The sequence below is a fragment of the Ornithodoros turicata genome, chromosome 3 (genome assembly GCF_037126465.1).
Source record: "Ornithodoros turicata isolate Travis chromosome 3, ASM3712646v1, whole genome shotgun sequence".
Classification (NCBI taxonomy): Eukaryota; Metazoa; Arthropoda; class Arachnida; order Ixodida; family Argasidae; genus Ornithodoros; species Ornithodoros turicata.
In genome coordinates, this window is record NC_088203.1 from 22371829 (window position 1) to 22393249 (window position 21421).

General features: G+C 46.5%; 1 protein-coding gene across 3 annotated transcripts in view; it reads left to right on the plus strand.

Moving 5' to 3' along the window:
- Positions 1–21421, plus strand: part of LOC135388283 (plexin-A2-like) — a 246693-nt gene that overhangs the window by 179269 nt on the left and 46003 nt on the right. For all 3 annotated transcript variants that reach the window (XM_064617721.1, XM_064617720.1, XM_064617722.1), the window contains one exon: positions 14911–15093. In XM_064617721.1, the coding sequence (XP_064473791.1) occupies positions 14911–15093 (183 nt within the window). The remainder of the gene's footprint in view (positions 1–14910; positions 15094–21421) is intronic.

Sequence of the window (21421 nt, forward strand, 5' to 3'; positions counted from 1 at the left end):
ACCGCCGCTGCCTAATCGGCTATACCTGTGTTCCAGCTAGAGTCACTAAATAAGCTACGCTAAGCGAAGCGTAGCTTATTTAGTGACTCTAGTTCCAGCTACTTTCCTCAGATAGCGACACGGTCGAAAGCGGCGTCGCAGAGGACTAGTCTGCATTCAGTTCCACATGTTCGATGTCGTCTGCGACACCGCGCTCGACTGAATGCAGACTAGTTCTTACGCCTTATTACACCTTACACCTTATTGGTCACGCTACACAACATTATACATAAATAACTTTCAACTGTCCGTAAACGTTGGATTTATTTTACCGTTCGAAACACGCGCACAATCGTTCACGAGAAACACTGAAGAATGCAGGGAATGTGCAGAAGCGCGCAGTAATGCTCGTGCCGTGTTCTGCCCTGTGAAAACTATGTCACGTGATTAAGCGTTACGTACTAGACACAACTGCTTCCCTCGCTGACCCTGAGCTTTTACTTTGGCACTTAAAATTGCCAAGCATGCAGCTTCTTGCTTTTCCTCGAAGCTTCGTGGGATAAAAAAAAAGTCACCACGGCATAAAATATAAAGTGCCGCGTGCGCTCGAACATGATCGATGTGCGGGGCTCTGTGAACTGCCGCCGATAACCTCTGCACACTGGTAGTCCCTCTTTTTTCTCTTTCTCTCTCTCTCTCTCTCTCTCTTGGATGTGTCTGCACAGAGTCCCTGTGCGTGTGTACCGGGCAGGCTGCGTGGTGGGATGTTCTCTGCTTTATGTACCGTTAAGTTTTGCTTTCAAAGCGACCGCCAAATGTCCCTATATCGTTGGGGTCTGTGCGGACGTGCGTGCTGCTTTGTCGCTCCATTCGGCGCCGCGTTTCCTGCGGCGTGATTTGTTTTTCTTTCTGTCTTTGCAAGGTTTGGAAGTTGGAAGTGGTGTGTGTTATCTGTTATGGTGTTTAGTTATCTGTTTGGCGTGGAACGTTATGGAGGCTAATGGCACGAATGTTTCACAGCGGGAGAAGCAACGACACTGGGGAAAATGACTTCCAATGTTTTAGAGACTGACCCCTATGTCTTGCGCGGGATCTGGAGGTGAAAAAAAAAAAAAAGAAAAATCCTTGGCGTGGTTATGTCGGCGGACAAAAGCGCGGACAGGAAAGAACCTAACGACACGCGGCTGGCTCGAGAGTCAGCGGTGTGTCGACTACGTTCTTCGTGCCAACTGCCTTGCTTTGCAAGTTTGGTTCGGAAGAAATATACGCTGCTTCCAGCTAGCCAGAGCCAGATGTACGTGGTGTCCGTTCTATCTACGAACAGAATTGCATAAAATAGAGAGATGCATTGTTTATTTATTATCATTGTTACAACAAATGGCGATATATTCTGAGTAAAGTGGGTCACCTTATGGTTGGACGAGCAACTTTCTGGGACGTTGTCATCAGTAACATTGACTAACGAATGTTTGAAGTTGGGCGCCCAGACGCCATGTGTTCCTTTTGATGAGCTCACGCCGTTGCCCTTTTTCTTTCCTTTTTTTGTCTTTTTTTCAACAATGATTGAGTCAGTGGATTGCGTGAGGAAATCGCCTTCTTTAAAAAACGCAGTTTCGAGTTCATTTTTGTCAATTCTCCAGCTTCTTCTCCCAATAATGAATGTCGCGATGAGGACTACTCAGTTTCTGGAAGAACACGTGTTTATTTCTCCGCGTTGAGACAGCGGGCGAAGAACTTCTATCATGGAAATTATCATTTTATGGCCCGGTCCCCTTCGTAGATCATGTCAGACGAACCATAAAAGGGTCCACTGAGTTTACCGCGTTCGCAGACTATATACAAAATGTTCCGCGACAAACCTTAAAGTTATTTCCCTATATACCCTGTGCGGTGTTTGTACTCCCCTTGAGGGCCAAACTTTAGGAGATTACAATGCGTCCGCTTTAATCGAACCCATAAAAACCTGGAGACCGGCTCGGTTATCCGGTAAAGCGACGAAGATTGTTTCTGTACCACACGTATTTCTTTGAGCAATAGAGGATTTTGAACTAAAGCAGAAAGCGAACCTTGTTGTCGAATACAGGTAACTCGCGGAAAAGGTGCTGACGCCAGAGTCTCACCTGGGTCTTCCGATTTCCGGTCAGGTATGAAGTCGTTAGGAATCCACCGTTTAAAATCCCGTATGTTCAAAATCCCAAACGGCGCTCATAGCGTGGCGTGCGTGCTCAGCTGTGGGGAGCCCCCCCCCCCCCCAACGGCGTGGTGGACTGTCAAAAAAAGAAAAAAAAAGAAGAAGAAACACCTAAACTGTCCGAACCTCTGAAAACTAACCTAACCTAACCTAATTCTAACCATTTCTGCTGATCTGACGTGGCCGCCTTGCTAAGCCTAACGGTCGGCAAGAACCTGGCTCTTATTCACGACAGTGGCTTCTACCAAAGTCAGAATCACGCCATACTGCTAGGTTTGTCAGTAATATGTGTTATTCAACACTATCATTGCGCCATTCTTCGTATTAAATCTTTAATTTAGAAATCTGGGATTTTGAACTTCTGGGATGTTAAACGATGTGTTCTTAAAGGGGCCGTAAACAAGCACAGAAGGTGCACATTTCTTTGTGTTATATTATTGAAACTTATGCAGTGAAAACTCCTTGCAATTACTAACGCTCAAAAACAAAAGGCACTTGCATACGGACGAAATATTCACTGAACTCTTTCGCATTTAAGCTCCGCCCGCGCTCTAACTTTACGTCATTTTGACGTAGCGCTTTCCTCACCAATTACGATCGAGTGTTCCACGTATGATTTTGTTTCAAATGCGGAATTGGACTAGATGAACGTGAATCCTCTTCTATTCAAAATCTAAACAGTTACAGCCTCGAACTGAAAAAGAAATGCGTTTAATTTAGGTATCATACGCGCACTACGTTTTCTGGGCAGTAGCACGCAGCACACCACGAGCGCGAATGAATATCCGGGACTACAGTTCCGGAATCTTAGGTAGGTGCGCGATGGAGCATCTTCGAATGGTTCCGACAACTGGGGTGCCGTACTTTGGTTTGAGCCACGCGACATCGCGTCACCAGCTCGCGTGGTACAGTGGATAGCGTGCTGGCTATGTCACGTCGTGACTGGGAGGAACCCGGGTTCGAATCGCGTCATGTGATAGCAGCCCAACTATTGACGTTTGCGGCAGCCAGAGATGTTGAAGATGTCATGACGTTGAATTTCGGAATCACGGAGCGCAAATCGTTGTTTCACACAAACAAACTGAGCGCTCCGACTCACAGCTGATAACGAAGTATGTTTATTGGCTGGTAATTTGAAACGTCATGTGCACAGCTCGGCCCCCCGATTGGACGGCAAAATGCTACGTAGCCATGTGACGTATGCGTGGTGGAGAGAGGCTCGCTGGTTACTCATCTTTGAAAGCAGTTATATGGGTCAATGAGCTGGCAAGAGCCGAACGAAATGTATATTTGGGTATTATGATCTGTGTTCTTTCATGGGGTATCATTATTTCAGAAATGTTTGGTGGCCTGTTTACGGCCCCTTTTTAACGGCGGGATATCGTGGCATCCCCCACGACAGCACGACTTTCCCTTGAGCTAGAGCGCCTGCATGGCCAAATTCTCGTTGTTTAACTTGTTGTCGAGTTTGACTCACAAAACGGGTGGGAGCCATTGCAGGGAAGCATTGCACGAACGACACGCTATCTCAGGACATACGTTATGTGTGCACAGCTTCAGAAGTGCTATATCCTCGCGACTCTCTAAAATAGCCTGGTGATGCTCACTGGTGGCTCATCTGAAACCTCATTGGTCAGAATGGGGATAACATTTGAGTAGTTATTTCGTTGCTGCTCCTATAACGCGAGAGCCCACGTCAGGACTTTCCTCCTCGCACAACCAGCTCTTACGCAACGCGCGCACCGTCTCAGCTCTGCGAATAACTTCGGCTCTCAGTCTCGTGCTTATTTGTTTGTTTATTTTTGGTGCACCTGGTAAACAACAAAGGCACACATTATAACTTTTCTCGTGTTCAACGTAAGAAGGAAAATAAACCTAGTCCGCCAACTACATGCGCCGTTGGAGAGAAGGAGACGCAATAGCGCGCGAGGAGAAATATTGCAGCGTCACCACGCAGTGTAGTGTCAAGCAGAGTGAGTATGATGGATTACATTATCTGGCGGAGGAGCGACCGTGACCTCTCTTTGTCCAGCCACCCTACCTGCGGCGCAGTAATATTTTGCGAGCTGACTGATTATAGTCGTGTTCAACTTAAGAATGAAAATAAATCTAGTCCGTCAACTACATGTACGCCATTGGAGATAAGGAGACTCAATAGCGCGCCAGGAGAAATAGTGCAGCGCCATCAGTAGGAGAGCGCACTTTCTGCAGCAGCCCGGTGTCATGCGGCCAGTCCTAACAGCCAATACGGAAGCAGAGTGAGTACGTATGGGTTACATTATCTGACGCAGGGAGAGGGCGTGACCTCTCCGCGTCCAGCCATCCTCTCTGCGGTGCAGTAATATTTTGAGAGCCGACGGACTAGATTTCTTTTCCTTCTGAAGAGATGTTTTATACGGCGAGGTTCTATACGCGCGACATCGTCGTTTGCGGAGAGAAGCATAACGTTTTAAAAACCGCACTCCTCTGCGGTGCCCGTGAGTAGCCGCGCATTATCCGCTAATAAGCATTGTTGTCTGTACACGTGTTCCCTTTAAAAGGAACCGTAATTGCGAGCACGTGGTATCCAATATGGTGTCGAAGTGTGCCGTCGCTTGCGTTGCTGTTCCTTTACCTGCTGTGCCTTTTAACTCTTGGACAACTGCGGATGACGTTCCTGAGAAAGTTTGTATGCTTAAAAGTGGAAACATTTGTAACGTAACATTTTCATCGCGGATATTTTCTCCTACAAATGCTATGACCGCGGATATACTCAATATCCGCGGTACGGTACACCTCTTTCAACTAGCGCGAATGCTGTCAACCTTATCCGCGCTCACTTCCAGTTATAACAAAGCGAGAATGAGCAGATGCCGCTGCGATGAATATGTTCTCACGCGACGTTTATTTACTTATTTATTCGTGCATAGTACCGGCGCGAGGCCGAACTAATGTGTAGAGTAAACAGAGGCAGGCCATAGCGTACAAAGAAACAACAATGAGAGTTGCAGATATATATAGTTTTCGTCAAATCAGCAATTATTTGTATGATTTAAAAACGTTCGAGATTGCCTACTGGAAGATTCATTTGCAGAAAATCGGAGGTGCACACCTTTTTTTTTTTATTATTATTATTTTTTTTTTTGTATGTGTACACCATTGTAAAGCACGACTACATTGACATCGGGTAACTTATGGTTACGTGTTGTTCGAAACGAGTCGTCAATTTGCGAATGTAATGGCGTGTCACAGTGAGCGTAAATTACAGGTGTGCGCTGCCTTCCTCAGCTGTGTTCCTTCAAACGCTTTTCCACGCGGCGTGGAAACGATTCACGCGCTAATTTTAAACGCTTCTCGGAATGTCGTTCGCGAGTGGGAACATATTTTTACTTCTCTCTCTCGTCTCCCCCCTTCCCCATTTTTATTTTTATTTTTGCTTCTTTCTTTATTGTTTTCATCGCGAAAGTCATCACGCTCCGTCCCAATCACTCGTTTGCAGCCGACGATTCCAAGTAACTTTTCACTAGAAGCCAATGTTAAGCCGCGGCCGCTCTCCTCCGATTGCCTTTTTTCCTAATGGGCCAGAAAATTCCGACGCTACTGTTGGGGATGAGACGGAAGATGGTCTGGTGGCCAAAATTTCGCTCGTTATACTTTGAGCTTTTCCTCCGCGGCCGCTCAAGTACCCTCCGGAATTTGGCCGCCCTTCTTCACAAATTGCTCTCTGCCGCTGCGCGTCCATTGCTTTCCCGCCTTCAAAAGTGAAGTATTAAATGCGACGAGGAGTTCTATGCTTTAGATCTCCTAGCAGTGTGAGCTCCTCCTGTATATGATGTATCGGTGCGCTGCTTTGAGAACGTTGTGTATGTTTGAAAGATGCGGCGGATGTGTTGTGATCTAGTGAAGTGTGTGTGTTTGAGACGTGTGTAGCCCGATGCTGGCTGGGCAGTTTTGGATCGCGATCAGATTCACTTTATTCGTAGGATGGAGCCAAAATAGCGCGAGGAATTGCCCCCCCCCCCCAAAAAAAAAGGAAAAAGAAACGCATATTTGGAGGCCATTTTTGTCTCATTACAACCACTTTCCTCCTTGCCCATTCCTCGCGCTCTGATGACACGATCTTTCCTTTTTTCTTTCTTTTTAACAACAATAAGAGCGTCAGTGCAGCAAAAGTAACAGATGTCGTTGCGCACAGCATCTATATATATTTCATAATTAAAAAGAGGGTATTAGTCAAAGTTAAGCCTCAGAAGCTTGCTAGAGTGGGCAAAAGATGGTTCACTTGACCTTTCGTCCCTTCGTGTATTGTGTTTTCTATTGCTCCAGATACGCGAGGCATATGTTGTCTACAAGTCCGCTACACCAGTTTGCTTGCCTCCTGCTCTTGTGTTCAAAGTCGCTACATCATGTCGCTATAGTTAAAAGAGATCGCGGGTTCGAACCCGGCCGAGGACGCCAGCAACTTGGTGGCAGGGTACAAGTTGCTTAGACACGCCGTCTTCCGCGAGGGACGTTAAATACGAGGTGCCGTGTGGTGAGCTTTCGTCGACGTTAAACAACCCTCAGGTGGGCAAAAGCAATCCACAGACCGACCGCTGTGGTGTCGCTCATGATCTCAGTTGTCTCGCGACGTAAACACCCAATTATTAATATTAATATTATAGTTAAAAGAAAGAGAAAGAGAATATATCCCTTTTCTATGAACTACCCTCGGTATTTAGCGCAAAGACTCGGTGTTTCGGTTTTTCTTTTTTTTTTTCTTTTTTTTTCAATTTGGCTAAGTTTCGTGGACGCGCGTTATAGTCCGGAAAATGCGGTAACGTCAGTTTGTGTCAAGAACTAAAGGAAACAGGTTACATTGTATTCCTCCCTATCTTTCTTTCGTCCCGTCTCGGCGCGAAAATTCTGGTGGAAAGATTCGTTTTTCGTTTGGCCACGCCCATCTACACTCTTCTCCTCCGCACAACAGCAGAGATCTCGTGAAAGCGGACGAGAAGAAGTAGAAAAAAGAGAAAGGAAAACGTATATAAAGGGGGGAGGGAGGGAGGACAATGCGAGGGAGTAACAAGCCGGAAAAGCTTGAGGGCTAGGGTGTGATGCCGGTCTGAGAAACCACGTTTGAAGCGAAGCCGCCGAGTTGATTGATTTAGTGTCTCTCCCCCCCCCCCCTCTTCCTTTGCCATTGGGGAATAGAAGGTCTGTCCGACGACGTTCGTCCGCTGGAAAAACAAAGCACAAGAAAAGCAGTCGTCCAAGATCGATGGCTTCGGTGGAGGAAGCACAGGTGGCAGCAGCTACACATCGTTTCGTCCAATAGTCAATGGCTGTTTGGGTAGTAAACGAAGCGACTCGATGGAAGGAAGAAAATGTGCAGTCATTTTCGTTATCAGTCGGGGAAGCTGCCACGCTGATGTCGTGCGTCTTTCATTCGGAGCGATCGCATACGGGAACGTTCATGCAGATAGGGCGGCGTCTATATCGTGCTGTTCTGTCTGTTATTCAATGCAGCACAATCAGTAGCGTAGTTACACTCTTAGGAATGAACTTCACCGCATAACACGCTCCTAGCAAACCATCATCTCGAATGAAACGGGAGGCGTACGCCTTTTTGTTGTGACAATTATGAACAGCATAAGTGTCACAAAAATGGCGTACGCCTCCCGTTTTCAACAAATCCGAGGGCAGATAACGATATCATTCGTGATGATGGTTGGCTAGGAGCCTGCTACGCGGTGAAGTTCATTTTTAAGAGTGTAGAAGCACACTTCTAAGGGAGAGGGTATTTGCACAAAGGAGGAAAGGATTTCATCCCTCACGTCTCTTTCCCTTTCCCAAACGCAGTAGCAAGGGCACGAGTTCGAAGGGGGCTGAACCCCCGACCCTTCACTCCTGGTTACGCCACTGTGCACAATGTACTGATAAGACTGCTGTTCATGGGCACCATAAAAATACCAATAAATAAATAATAAGACTAATAAGATCATATCATTCGGTCTCCTGATTTGCTGAAAATGGAAGGAGGAACCTGTCTTGGACGTGCATGATGTGTCCAAGATAGGCGCCTCCTCCTGTTTTCGACCAATCACGAGACAGAGTGATATCATTCGGAGTGGTGGTTTAACTGTGATGGTGCAGTATGTTCGCGTCCACCACGCGAAAGTTAGTACCATACATAAATGTAAAAAGCTTCCCTGTCTACTGTTTTTGTTTGATCTTCAAGGACCTGGCTTCTTTCCTCCTTGTTACTACGTCTTCCTATTATTATTATTAGTGAGTGCAGCCAGGGAGAGATACTCCTATTCGCACTTGCAAGCGCTGGAAAAATTTCAGTATAGACGAGGATACACGAGAGATCATCAACATTACCGCACAGGTTTTTGCGTCCGATATGTGCGTTCGTGTCGTTGCACCGTGCAGCCATTTCACAAGAAAGTTGACGCCCTTCAGTTGAAGCCGGGGTTGAGGCTGTCTTATCGCTATAGCGAACTCTCCGTTCCGAAGAGCTGTCAAATACGCCTGTATGAGGGAAGGCGGTGAGTGGCGGAAACGGTTTCCGTCGCTTATTAGACGCGAGCGAAACAATCTAACGTTGGGCTGCCGGATACGGAGCTGCCGCAACGCCGGATGGCAGCGCCCCCCGCGGGGCTTCCGGCACTTCCTCCTTCGCCGACTGCGGCTCATTAGGAACTTTTTCTCGCCTCTCTGGCGAGAAACATCCCTGCTCAGATTGTTGTTGCCGTCTACACATATACGTGCGAAATTTTGAGCATCTTTTGTGGACGATCCAGCGGAGAACGAGAGTGCATCGCCAAGGGTGAGGAACTTGGTGCGGGTCGTTAAAGCCACTCTGTGACCGGAGCTGTTTTTCTTCTCAGTCATCGTCGTCATATGGCGAAAAAAGAAAGTAGTAGGCATGTGCTAATACGAGGCGAATGGAGACATGGCCAAAACAAATACGGAGCGAAAGGAAAAACCGAATGTAATACGAAGCGAATAGCTGTTTTGCCGTATCGGTCCGCATGTAGCACATGTACGGATATAAACACGTGTACAGCATATACATATTCATACGGATCAGAATATGAAATAGCTCTCTCACTTTGTTGCATGCTCTCTCTCTCTCTCTCGTGCCATTTTCGGCCCTGCGTGTGCAACTAGCTCCGTAACTGTTCGAATATATATTCAGTTTGGAAGAGACATCGATTCGATTCGAATATAAAATTCCGTGTTCGGTACGGAAATCGTACCAAATATAGCGTATTATTCGCTTCCGAGTAATCGGAAAATTCGAATAGTCGCACAGGCCTGGAAATTAGTACACTTCAGTAGTTAACCGTGTTCAACGGTATTCCGTGCGACTGTACAGTTATTTGTTGCATAGAAGTTATACGTGAACGAGGACCGCGAGAGGTTAATGGAGCAGGTGTTTTATTCTGGGTGTACCTCGAAATAAGGTGATCAAAATCCCCGTGTCAAAATAAACTACTGTAAGTAATTGTTATCTGACTACAAAATGCGCAGTCGCGCGCGGGAAACTGCCAACGGCAAACTTAGACTAATCTGGACATAAAAAATCTAAACACCGAATTTGGACTAACCTAATAATAAACTAACCAACGTGCTGTTCCCTGGTGACCGCCCTGCTAAGCCTAACGGCCGCTAAAATGTAGCTTTCGTTCGCTAAAACGACTCGGACAGACATCGTGAATTAGTGATGTCGTGTTTTTAAACACGGCATATCATCTCACGAAGCAGTCGAGCATTCTCCATGTCTTTCCTTGTTTCGAAAACGTGAATTTCGAGATCGAGGATTTCGCAACCGGGAATATCGAGGTCCTTCCTTTATTCTAAATCGTCATAATATGAGGGGTTACAGGATTCAGATCTCTCTGCTGACACTTTTGTACGCTGTGCGTGCGGTTAAATTGCAGCAGAATGCAACTAGTTTCAGAAAGGGTGGCGACGGTGAATGGCCACGGTGCAGACCGATGGGAAGCACCGCCGCGAATTGCTAGATCTAGGCGCCGGGAAACAAAATATACTGCACCGATGGTGTTGTGACATCTTTTCTTGCTTCGACCGAGGCCACATTCTGTATTGCTGCGTGATGAGTTCCTTTTTTTTTTCCTTTTTTTTTTTCCCCGTCCATCATAAAAACCCTCCCTGCAGCATTAAAGTAATACTGCCCTGTGGGGAGGCATTGGAGAGTGCTGTCCCGATAACGAAAGCAACGAGGCGCCCTTGCTTCCCTTCCAACGGGGATTCATGAAGGCGGTGTTGGGATGATGCCGTTAGTGGCACCTGGAGCTGCCCGTTCTTGATCCCGGATCGTTGATTTCCCTTTTAGTGCGCTTCGATTGGCGTCCATGTACAGGAAGGAACTTTCTTTGGGTGCATGCACCAACATCAGCAACGTGGAGTTCTTTGTGTGTTCTAGTCAGAGGACGGCGAGGCATGGAGGCGATAGCGTCTGTAGAATGAACGCGTTTCGAGACAGCGTCCCTCGTCCAAGCTGCAACACATTCTAGTGTATATGGATCGGTATAGCGATGATTCAAAGCAGGTCCCTGGCAAAAGATGGGGAATAATGCGTTACATCTCGGTAATAACGAGTAATACTGCATTACGTTGTGTAATGTCATTACATGTTGACCGGGTAATACGTGGTGACGTTACTCAGGTTGAAAGTTTATGCAGGATCTGAAGCCTGCAGTTAGGAATTGTTCCTGATGCAGACAAGGAAAATCCCCATTACCTGTTTTTTGCTTTTTTTTTTTGAATAGCAAGTCTACCTTTGTCTGGGTGACCTTTCCTTTTTCATTTCATAAACCAACCGCCAACTTCTTGTACACCGCAATTAACGTTATCTATGATTGCTCCATTTGGATTATGGACACAGTTTTCATCTCTCGGCGAAATCATCCGTATGTGGCGATTTTTTACAAACTGTAATTACGGTAACCGGAAAATGTGTAATAAAGTAGGTCTAATCACGTCCATTTACAATACGCACCGCAAACACCACGAAGGACTCTGATGGGACGTCTGGAAAAATGTGATGCAAAAGTGATGTCATTATACTTGATCGAAGTAGTTGCATTAGTAATACATAACTAATTACGAAAAAGTAATGAGTGATGAAGTGCATTTCTTTCCACAACACTAATGAGTAACGGTAACCCTAGTAGAAAGACCCCTCAGGTCTAATGTTGTGGAACTGAGAGGTCCTCTCAGCCTGAGAGGACCTCTCAGGCTGGTGGAGGCTGGTGGACCTCTCAGGACCTCTCAGAAGCTAATGCCCAGATCTGATATCAGAACATCAATGTTCAATTTCGCCGTCTACGCTGCACCTGTCGTCGGAGCGGTACAATCATACAGTGCTATGATACACCAGAGATAGATACAAACAAGTACATGTCACAAAACTCCACATATATTGAGTTCCTTCGATTGTACAGATACACTCAAGGCATGCACACTGCTATCAGATTATCTAACAGTTATTTCAAATGTCTTGTAGAATTGTGAATATCTAATATTTGTTGAAGGATCACTCGAAAGAAACACACGAAACGGTAAATAGCAGCAACAGAAACTACACTCTTAAAAATGAACTTCACCGCATAGCACGCTCCTAGCCAACCATCATCTCGAATGATATCGTTATCTGCCCTGATTTGCTGAAAACGGGGGGCGTACGCCATTTTTGTGACAATTATGAACAGCATAAGTGTCACAAAAAAAGCGTACGCCTACCGTTTTGAACAAATCAGGGCACATAGCGATATCATTCGAGTTGATGGTTGGCTAGGAGCATGCTATGCGGTGAAGTTCATTTTTAAGAGTGTAGATTTAGCACTTACATGTCTACGAAAGCATACCGTCATCATGCAACACATACTGTCGTATTCCACAAAGCGTGCATTCATGGGTCATATATTCGCAATGTTCGTACAGCGGCGATGAAAAATATTCTTGAGGAACCCTGCTTCTCGGTGATCAAGTTCGTCTGTTTTACGTATACTTGGGGACTCGCGGTGTACCGTCTAGTTTCCCTTGCTTGCGTAAGACGCCAACTAACTGGCGAGATTGGGTTCTCACCACCTTGGGTTCTCATCACCTGTCGCTTCGTATGAGATTCATCCGTAAGAAATACAATTTAAAATTCAAAGAAGAATTTCAAAATGTCAGTGTGTAGGCATCGAAGTCTATAACAAACCGTTTGGCACAAAGCACCGTTGGTAACCTAACGTGGTTGGTAATCTTCCTATCGGCGCTCATAATGCGTGTCTGCGAACAGTGGTAAAAGCGTAAAGTGAACAGGAATGCCTGTCCCTCACAAAGGCATATTTGACACATCCTCTACATACCTCAAAAACAGTTAGAATCCCGAAGACAAAACACAAATTACTTGAGATCCGCGGCCGACGTCCTCACACTTCAACGTTTCAAAACAGACTGATTGAACCACTGGTGACTGGCCGAAACGCTTCCACTTACATGCAGTGCAATAATGCACGGATTGCAAGAACAATAGCTTCAAGGGGGAACGGCAATACAAGATTATCACGGCACGTGTTCCTTGGAGGAATAATGCACAAACATGTGAAATCTTGCGAACTATTTTCCAAAGCGGACGAGGTAGCATGTCCCGCGGCGCGGAAAACATGTAGCAACTTGCTCTGGGAGGTGTTGCACGACGCACTGTCGCAAAGCTGTCTGAGAGGTCCCCCCAAACCCTTCAGGGCTACATGAATTATTCTACAACGTCTTCCATATTTTCTCCTTTCAGGTCCTTTCAGACCCCTCTGTGCTGCCTGAAAGGTCCTACCAGACCCTTCAAGATTTCTTGAAAGGTCCTCTCAGACCTCTCAGGAAATTTTGAGAGGTCTCATAGGCACATTTTCGATAGGGAATGCATTACAAAATAAAAAATAATCGCCCCAACCCTGGCACCGGCTGTGCTATCGGGTTTTCCGGCAGATTTTCCAGACGAATGTTCCCCCTGAAGTCGGCCCAGGACGCATACTGTCTCCCACTCCTTCCTGCTGTCCTCTCTCCATCTGTCCATTTCTGTACGCCGCTCATAGCCACAGTTGCTTCGCGGCGCTAACACGGAATTTACAAAACAAAACACTGGCCCGCCTGGTGGAAGCTTCAGCCGCGCCAGTTTCGGCAAAACAACAGATATTGCAGGGAACACACAGGGAAGAGTGAGGGAAATCGGTTGTTAAAAAAATGCGAACTTTTAGTGTCAAATGGACGGGCGGTCTTCAATGATAATTGAAACCCAGTGGCCATTGAACATGCGTGTAACATGTAAACCTGTCAGGGAACTCTGATAGTTTGACACGCTACGCACTTGATGGCGCTACACTCATGTTCGCTGGTTCACTTTGAAAGACCACTCACTTTTCCCTTAGACTGTTTATTTATTTATTTTTTCTTCTGCGAAAAGTATGCCGTATAACGGTTATGGTGTTTTCTCTTCTTTTTTTGAATGCTGAAGGTGTAAAAATGTTCATAAAGCTTGTCACACGTATGTGCTTCTCTGCTGTGCCGACGCCATAAGTTTGTCACAAATGGCATATGCAAGTAACTTTCGTAGCAGTTCGTGCTTCTGTCTGGGTGGCACGTATTGTTTATACGTCCAGTAACTATTTCACGTTCGTCAGGTGAACACGAGAGATAGTCAGCAGAACACTACGGCGCTTAAAGTAGTTGCGTAGATTTAAAAACAAAATTGGGCCGGATACTTCAAGCGCGCTATCTGAAGCCACGTAACGAAGACGGTGGTGATGATGAAAGGGCTCGCCGTTGTCGGCCTCAGAGGTGGCCTCACGTAACGAAGACACGATAAAAGAAGCTGTATCGAATCAAAACTGAACAATGTGATCTCAGCTGCTTCCAAGGGATAGGGCGATGGGATTATCATTTTTTCCCCAACCGTTATCACTAGTACCGTCCGATCTACTAAAAAGCGCTAATAGTAACCACTACCCCGTATGTGTTTGCGAAAGTACCTGATTGCTAGAAGCCGCGAGGACAACCTATGTTGCCAGGTTATTGGACGACTGGCTGTTTGCAAACAATCTACGTCACAGCTTGTATTTGACGAGATGTCCGCCAGACGTCGCATCCAGTCGTTGGTGAAACAAAGCCGTTGGTAGCCGCCGATCACATGCGTTATGTTTTGATGGTTGTTTCCAATTATAGATGCCATTGAGATACGAAGGAGAGGTTCACGTGCGAGGCAGACACCTTGACCTTGCCCCACGAAGCCACGAAAACAACGAAGTTACACGACGGCAGCACCAACGTGCGCTTGTTTTGCCAACGATCCCCTCTTTCCCAATCACATGATATATGGGTGTGACGTGGCGCGGCGGGTGGTCTGTTATAGTTGACACGAAATATATTTGGGGTAACTTTGCCAATAATCCTGGTGGTTACCGTGGTACATGGAGCATCCCAGTGAAGACTACTGAGGGATGCTCGCATGGTTTCTGTGGTAGTCCAAGAGGACTACCCAAATCACAGAGCAAGAGGGTTGGCACACCTCTCCCTCTCCTGTGCCACCATCATCTCTCCCCTCTTCTCCCTCCCCTGGGAGCACCCGGCCGCCACTCCAGAGCAGACTGACCGCACCTTCCCCCTACATCACCCCATCCCCACCCACCCACCCCACTATCTTTTTGTGAACGTATTGTAGATTGTGTGAGACTGCAAGATTTGAACCTGTCTTCCCTCTGTCCTTGCAGCAAGTCCAAATCAACGACGACTTTTGCGGGATGGACGTGAATACTCCGCTGGACGGTAGCATGCCCATCGTGGCCAGTCCAGTGCTCAACTACACGAACGTCCTGCTCACTTCCGTCGCTGCCGTCTCGACGCACGACTACACCGTCGTCTTCATGGGCACGGCCACAGGACACCTGAAGAAGGTGAGCTCATCTCTCTCTCTTTCTTGTTTTCTGAGTTGTGCAATGGTTTTGCGTCCCTGTGGGAATATCTTGGGCAACGAATCCTGCATTGAGCTTTGCGTCCAGAAGTCGTCCAGAGGGGATGAGGAGTGGAGAAAACGAATTTCAGAAATGCATGGGACGGCAATCATCGGGACTACGAGGAAAAAAAGGAAGTTTGGTCGATGCATGTCGTATAGACGGAATGCGGATGTCTCGTGAAGGGAGGTGTGTGATGATTAGGGAGACTTCTGAGATAAAATGGTAGTTGCGTTCACCGATCTTCAAATAACTCAAGGGTAGTCCGGTACGAATAGAGCTTAATCACTGATGTCACTCCTCCATAGGCCACTTGCTCGAAAAGGCGAAATTGCCGCCATGGTGTAGGTCCCACGAAGTCGAGGGGTATAGCCGCAGAAGTGTAGGCGGACTCAGTAAAAGAAAAAGTAAAAAAAAAACACTTCTGCTAAGGATATCAAGAGCTGATGTTACAATTCGGAGAGGGTTTAACGCATCCAGAGTGTTGATTCTTCTTTGTGGCCACAGCCAAATGTCATAATGACATTGTCCACTGGACGCAAACAAGGAGCATTTCGCAACCACGACCAATATCTTCGTAACCGTTTGTCGAAACTAAGGTCTCGAAAAGGCGCAACTTTCGTCGCATCGTCTACGTCGCTCACATGAATGGCCCTTCAGTTATTAAACGGATAACTCGTTATTAAATGAGTTATTTTACATTATGATATGGGCACATTTCACTGGTACCGCTGTCCACGCCATGTTTTTTTATTTATTTTTTTACTTGCGTGTAAAAAACGGGCATGTTGCGCGTGCTATATTCTCTAACAAAGCGTATACAAAGCGTGTAACGGAATCGTTACTCGCATATCTCGCTGTGGACACAGCGTAACGTTTGGGATATATCTGCGGAGACTAGACTATACAACAGAAGAGATGGAAGTGTAAGAATAAGAAATGACAACGAACCGGGAAGTGCCAGTCTTTGGTGCAGAACTGGAGAGAGAGGGAGAGAGAGAAAAAAAAATACTAGGCACGTAATGGAGGCCCGCAAGTGTCAAGCGTCCAGCGGACAACCAGTCATTTCCGCTAGAGAGCGCTGACCAACGTCGCTTCCAGTCAATAGACGCCGGATGCGAAAAAAGACGCCGAGAATGGATGGCGCCCCAAGTTGCAACGTACCAGAATGTGACTCTCGAAACTTTTCACATAAATCAAAGCACCTTCCTCGCTCCGCTAATAAACGGGATCACACCTGGAAAGCAATATGGCGGAGGAAAAGGGACGGAACTAGTGCCTTTTTTGCTTTTTTGTAACGCTCCTTCGCTGCTGCGTGTTGCGGTTCCCGCCTTTCGACGTGCTCGGATGTACTACATATATATGTTCTGTATTTTTGCCTCAGCACGTCTTTTTTTTTTATGTTGCTGATGTGAGTGTTTGAGCGTCAGTCGGGTTCCAAACTACAAAGCTCAGACGACGCTTTCTCATGGAGTCTCCGTGCAGAATACTTCCATTAAATGCTATAAGTAATTGAATTTTTTTGGCCAACACTCTCGCTACTGCGACGTGACTGTCAGTAGTTTCACTTCCACTGTGTTTCGCTGTGTAGTTTCACTTCCACTTACGTGTAACTAGTATGTGCAGTGACCCCCAATGAGCGTCGTAGATTGTGAGACCTTTTTTTCTTTTTTTCGAGAAAATGGCAAGTGGAATCTGGTCTGTCTAAGCCTGAAGAAGATAAGCATTATTAAGTTTGATTTCCTCGTAATTATGTATGCCTGAATATGACAGACTGCCATTTCGCACGTTGATTCTGCTCTATATATGAAATAGAGGATAAAGATGACATAATGAATCAGATAGCTAAGGGTATAAGGAGGACATTAGTGAGTTTTAGTGCATCGTACGTTAGCGCCTTTGCGTACGTAAGGGATAGCGTGGTGGCTCTGGGCACTGCAATAAGCTCGCTTTATGTTTTGCGCGTGCGCAGGACCACCAACGCTGCCCCTTACGTACGCAAAGGCGATAGCGTACGATGCTCTAAAACTCTATCTACAGCACCTTGGTCGGCGATGGTGGTGTTTGGCGTGTTCCCTGCCTTACCGCCGTACTGGGAACGTCATCCCTTTTGTGCCACGCCTTTTGTGCCCCTTGTGCCACGATTTTTCAGAGCCGCAGTGTAGGCGATACATGCCTGTGTACGGGAAAACCACAGGCTACACGACCACAAATGGCGCTGCAGAACATAGAGTCACTGTACCGGGGGAACCCGGTACAGTGACTCTAGCAGAACACGGTTCGAAGCGCCCCCAAACGTCGTAAAACAGACCCTACGCTCATAGCAGACGACACTCTTGGTCACTGATCTCTATGTATAAAGGCTGGATCGCGCATAGGAGAGGGGCTCGTGGGAGAGAGGTGCGGAAACCGGCCGCCATGTTGGAGGGCCCACTGGCGCCGGCTGCTCCCATAGGAAACAATGGGAAGCGATTTGATTTGGAGTATTTATTGCGCTTTAAACGCTCCTCATTGCTGATTAGCACGCATCTTTCTTAGGAATCAGTGTGCTGATGTATTCCAAACGTGCTTCAGCCGTGTTCCTCTAGTTTTTAATGGTAATTGCCTTCTTTTTCTTCTCCGCTGCATGTATTCCGAATAAGGGGGTCGTAACTGTCGTGCACAGGGCGCGTACGCATGAAGGTGAATTTGGTGAATGTCAACCTATAAAGTTAATTATTTTTACTCAGAAAGGTTTCACACTGTCTGTTATTGTAAGGTACCTCCGTTTTTATATTTTTTGTTTGTTTTCGTTTGTTATTCGGTTTTGTTTGGTGTTCCACGGTTCTCGTTCGTTATTATGTCATTTGGTATTGTACGGTTCTCGTTTGACTTTTTCCATTATCGTATTATGTTCTACGAGTGTCTGTGCTTCAATAAGACCTCGATCCTTATTCTGAAGGGGCTCATTATTTTATTCACCACATCGCCACCAGCAATGAGGTGGAGTATAGACCTTGGCAATGAAACTCCCCATTCCTCCTTCTTAAAATAACGTTATTGTCACGAGTGCTTTGCAGTTGTTCAGCTGTCAGCGTATTTCATTACAGAAATTCGAAGCGCTGTGCACGAAGAGCATGCACATGCATGACTTATCACACAGCAGTTTATTTGCTTCCACCGTACCTCACAGATTAAAAGAACAGTGGAACAAATTGGCATATTGGCGTAGGTTCTGCATCCGGTTCTTCGGCACAGCTGAGTGACTGTGAGGGGAACCTGCAAGTACAAGCGCATTGTTTATAGAAAATACATGGTCTTGAGATCTGCAGGAGCAGTCACACATACTTTCTTAGTACGCAATGGCACCAGCGAAGTGCAAACAAGTCTGAGTTGTCAGATGCACGCGATACGAATAAACAGATTTTTCTTCAAAATAAAGAGCTTACTTGCGAAAAATTATCCCTCTTTCTCTGTCCGCGTGAAGTGTACTCAAAGCTGCAACACACTGGCATGACATGCCCTTTAATTAAAAAAAATTACAAAATACGGGCAGCACCGCTTGAACTAAATGCAGACGACAGGATGCGATGGGCCCACCAATATGGCGGCCGGTGACACGCTGTGGAGCACCCAATGCGCGATCCAGCCTATACTATAGAGATCAGTGCTCTTGGTTATGTCGTCTGCTACGCAATATCTTGTGGATGAGCCGCAGGATATTCCTCGTGGTTAGGAGAGCACGAAAAGACATGATGTTTTGCACGTGGCAGCAGAAAGCTATGACGTATATTTCGCATCTTCCGCTGGACTATTCTGGGAAGGTCGCTGGTGTGAATACGCGTAATCCGGAATCTTTATCTCTCTTGATTGTTTGGCAGTGCAGAAACCGGAAGTTACTGGCAATGACGTGAGGCCAGCGAAAGCACTGGCTGACAACTCAAATTTTTAAATACTCGCTAAAATGTCTTCCGCTAAAATGTCTTCTCGCGTATTGAACGGTGACGTTACCTTGACATCAAAACAAAGGGACCTGAACTCATTTGTTTGCGTCGTCCGTGATTTATGCGTGAATTGAACCGCAATTTGCAACCGTAAAATTTAAGGAAAAATTTCGCACTGTACTGCCCCTTTAAGGTGTGGCTTGCGAGAGAACGCCGAAGGAGAAAGACTCTAAGAAATGACGCCATCTCCAAAACCATCCCTTTTTGAGCTCTTCCCTTTCTTTCTCACTCTCTCTCCTCGACACTATTGGGAATGCGCCCATTTCGAAATGAGGCATTCTCATCACGTAGAGGCTTCATGGGCGGCTCACATTCGGCCAGACAAAACGAACTCGGCTGTTGCACTTTTGTCTCATCCGGCCAACTTTTTGTCCCTTTTATTTATTTATTTTAACCCTCCCTCTGAAAATAGGAAGTGCGTGTGGCTTCCGAGAAAGGGGGGGGGGGAGGAATCGTCTCTCTCGGGATTTTGTTCGTAAGCTTTGATCTTTTCTCGAACGTCGCTACATGGGCTTGCGTAGCGCTTCCAGTGCTGCGTTGGATTTCTTTTTTATCGTGGAAGGATATGGGATATTAATAATTGTTTACCGAATTCAGCTTGTAGCGGCTCGACGAACAGTAGCTGTACAAGAACGCAACCTCCGTCTGTGTCCGGGGCGGACTTCGCACGGAATTATGCTGACACTTCACAGCGTCTATAGAATACCCGGGGATTCGAACCCAGGTCACGTCGGTTTGTCTTGGTACCATCATCAAACGGGTCGGCACTTGCAAGTCCCGCTCAACTTCTCGTTTGCTCGCTTATGCGCACCAACCCCATGGTTGCCAGCAGCCTAAATATGGTGTGGGGAGAGTTGAGCTGACGTGGATTAAGTGAAGCTGAGACGGTTCGAAGGCGAAATGATATCACCAATGCCTGGTGCTCGCTGTTGTCAGTGCGTCCTGCCTCTGAGATCGGTTGCACCCCCTGATTCGATAAACGGCACTGACTCGCCAAGGAAGTCCAGTCCTGAGTCAACGCTCACTCAGTGCCCACGCGAGTCACTAATGCTCAGGTCACGGTATGTGAACGTTACTCAAGTACACTTATGCTCAGTTCACCAAGCTTTAGCATAATTTCAGCTCACTCGCGCTGAGCCCCTTGGCTGCAGTGAGCAGAGCGTCGAACCGGAACCGAAAACCGGAATTAACCGTTATTTTCATCTGGAGCTGAACCGAACCGATATAAAAATTCCGGTTACCGGTTCGAATACCGGTGCCGCAATACATTGTCTCCTATTGAAGACGTAATACTCGGTAGGTAAGAGTAAGAATTATACCAACGGCAGATTAAAAAAAAAAAAGCCAACATGGGAACAGAGTAAAGGACGACCCTATTCAAGAATCCCGCGAAGAAATGGCACAGCCAGACGCCTCGGCTCTCCCAAGCGTCTCGGCGCCGCCAGCGGCGCACTTCTATAGTTTCGGTTTTAGAGTTGCAGACGCTGGCCGAAGTTCTGGCAGTCTGTCAGAATGCTTGACACCAAGAAAGAGGAAGGTGAATGCCACTTTCGGTGAGTGAAATCCCTCCAACTATTTCGATACTTCAGCGGAGTGCTGGAAGATTTCCTTTGAGCAATATTGTGAGTTCATTTGCCCTACGAGGGTGCGACATTACAAAATTCCAGAAGCTCCGTGTGGCTCTGACATTCTTTCTTTGTGTCCGTGCTCATGGCTGATCTGCTACTAAGGTTTGGTGTTTCCACCCTTGGGCAGGTACGTTAAAGATGGGACGACCTAAAGAAAACCCAGTTCGGAACTCTTTTACGTACAACGTTGCAACAAATAAATCAACGTGTCGTATTGGTGGTTGTGGGACAACCATAGCAGGAAATCATGTAGCCAACTTGGAGTGCCACATGCCGCGTCACTATAAAGATGAGTACGCTGAACTTCAAGCACAAAAGCCCAGGGGAAGCCCAAAAAGAAAGGGGCTCAGCCGGCAAAGCGGATTGATCACATGCTGAGATTGTCTGTCAACGTCCAAATTCAAGAAAATGATGTGATCCAAGGATGTGTTGAAATGGTCACAAAAAAATGGGCGGCCTTTTGCAGCGGTTGAGGACTCTGGTTTCAGAAAAATTCTGGATTCAATTCTGAAAATTCAATTTGGTGGAAAACTTAGAATTAACGCGGAAATGATTAAAAACTGTGTCACTCAAGAAGCTAGTGATGCTAGAAAGGTTCTTGCGCATAAGCTACAGGATTGGCTGATATCCCTAAAAATAGACTCCGCAAACCGCCTTGAT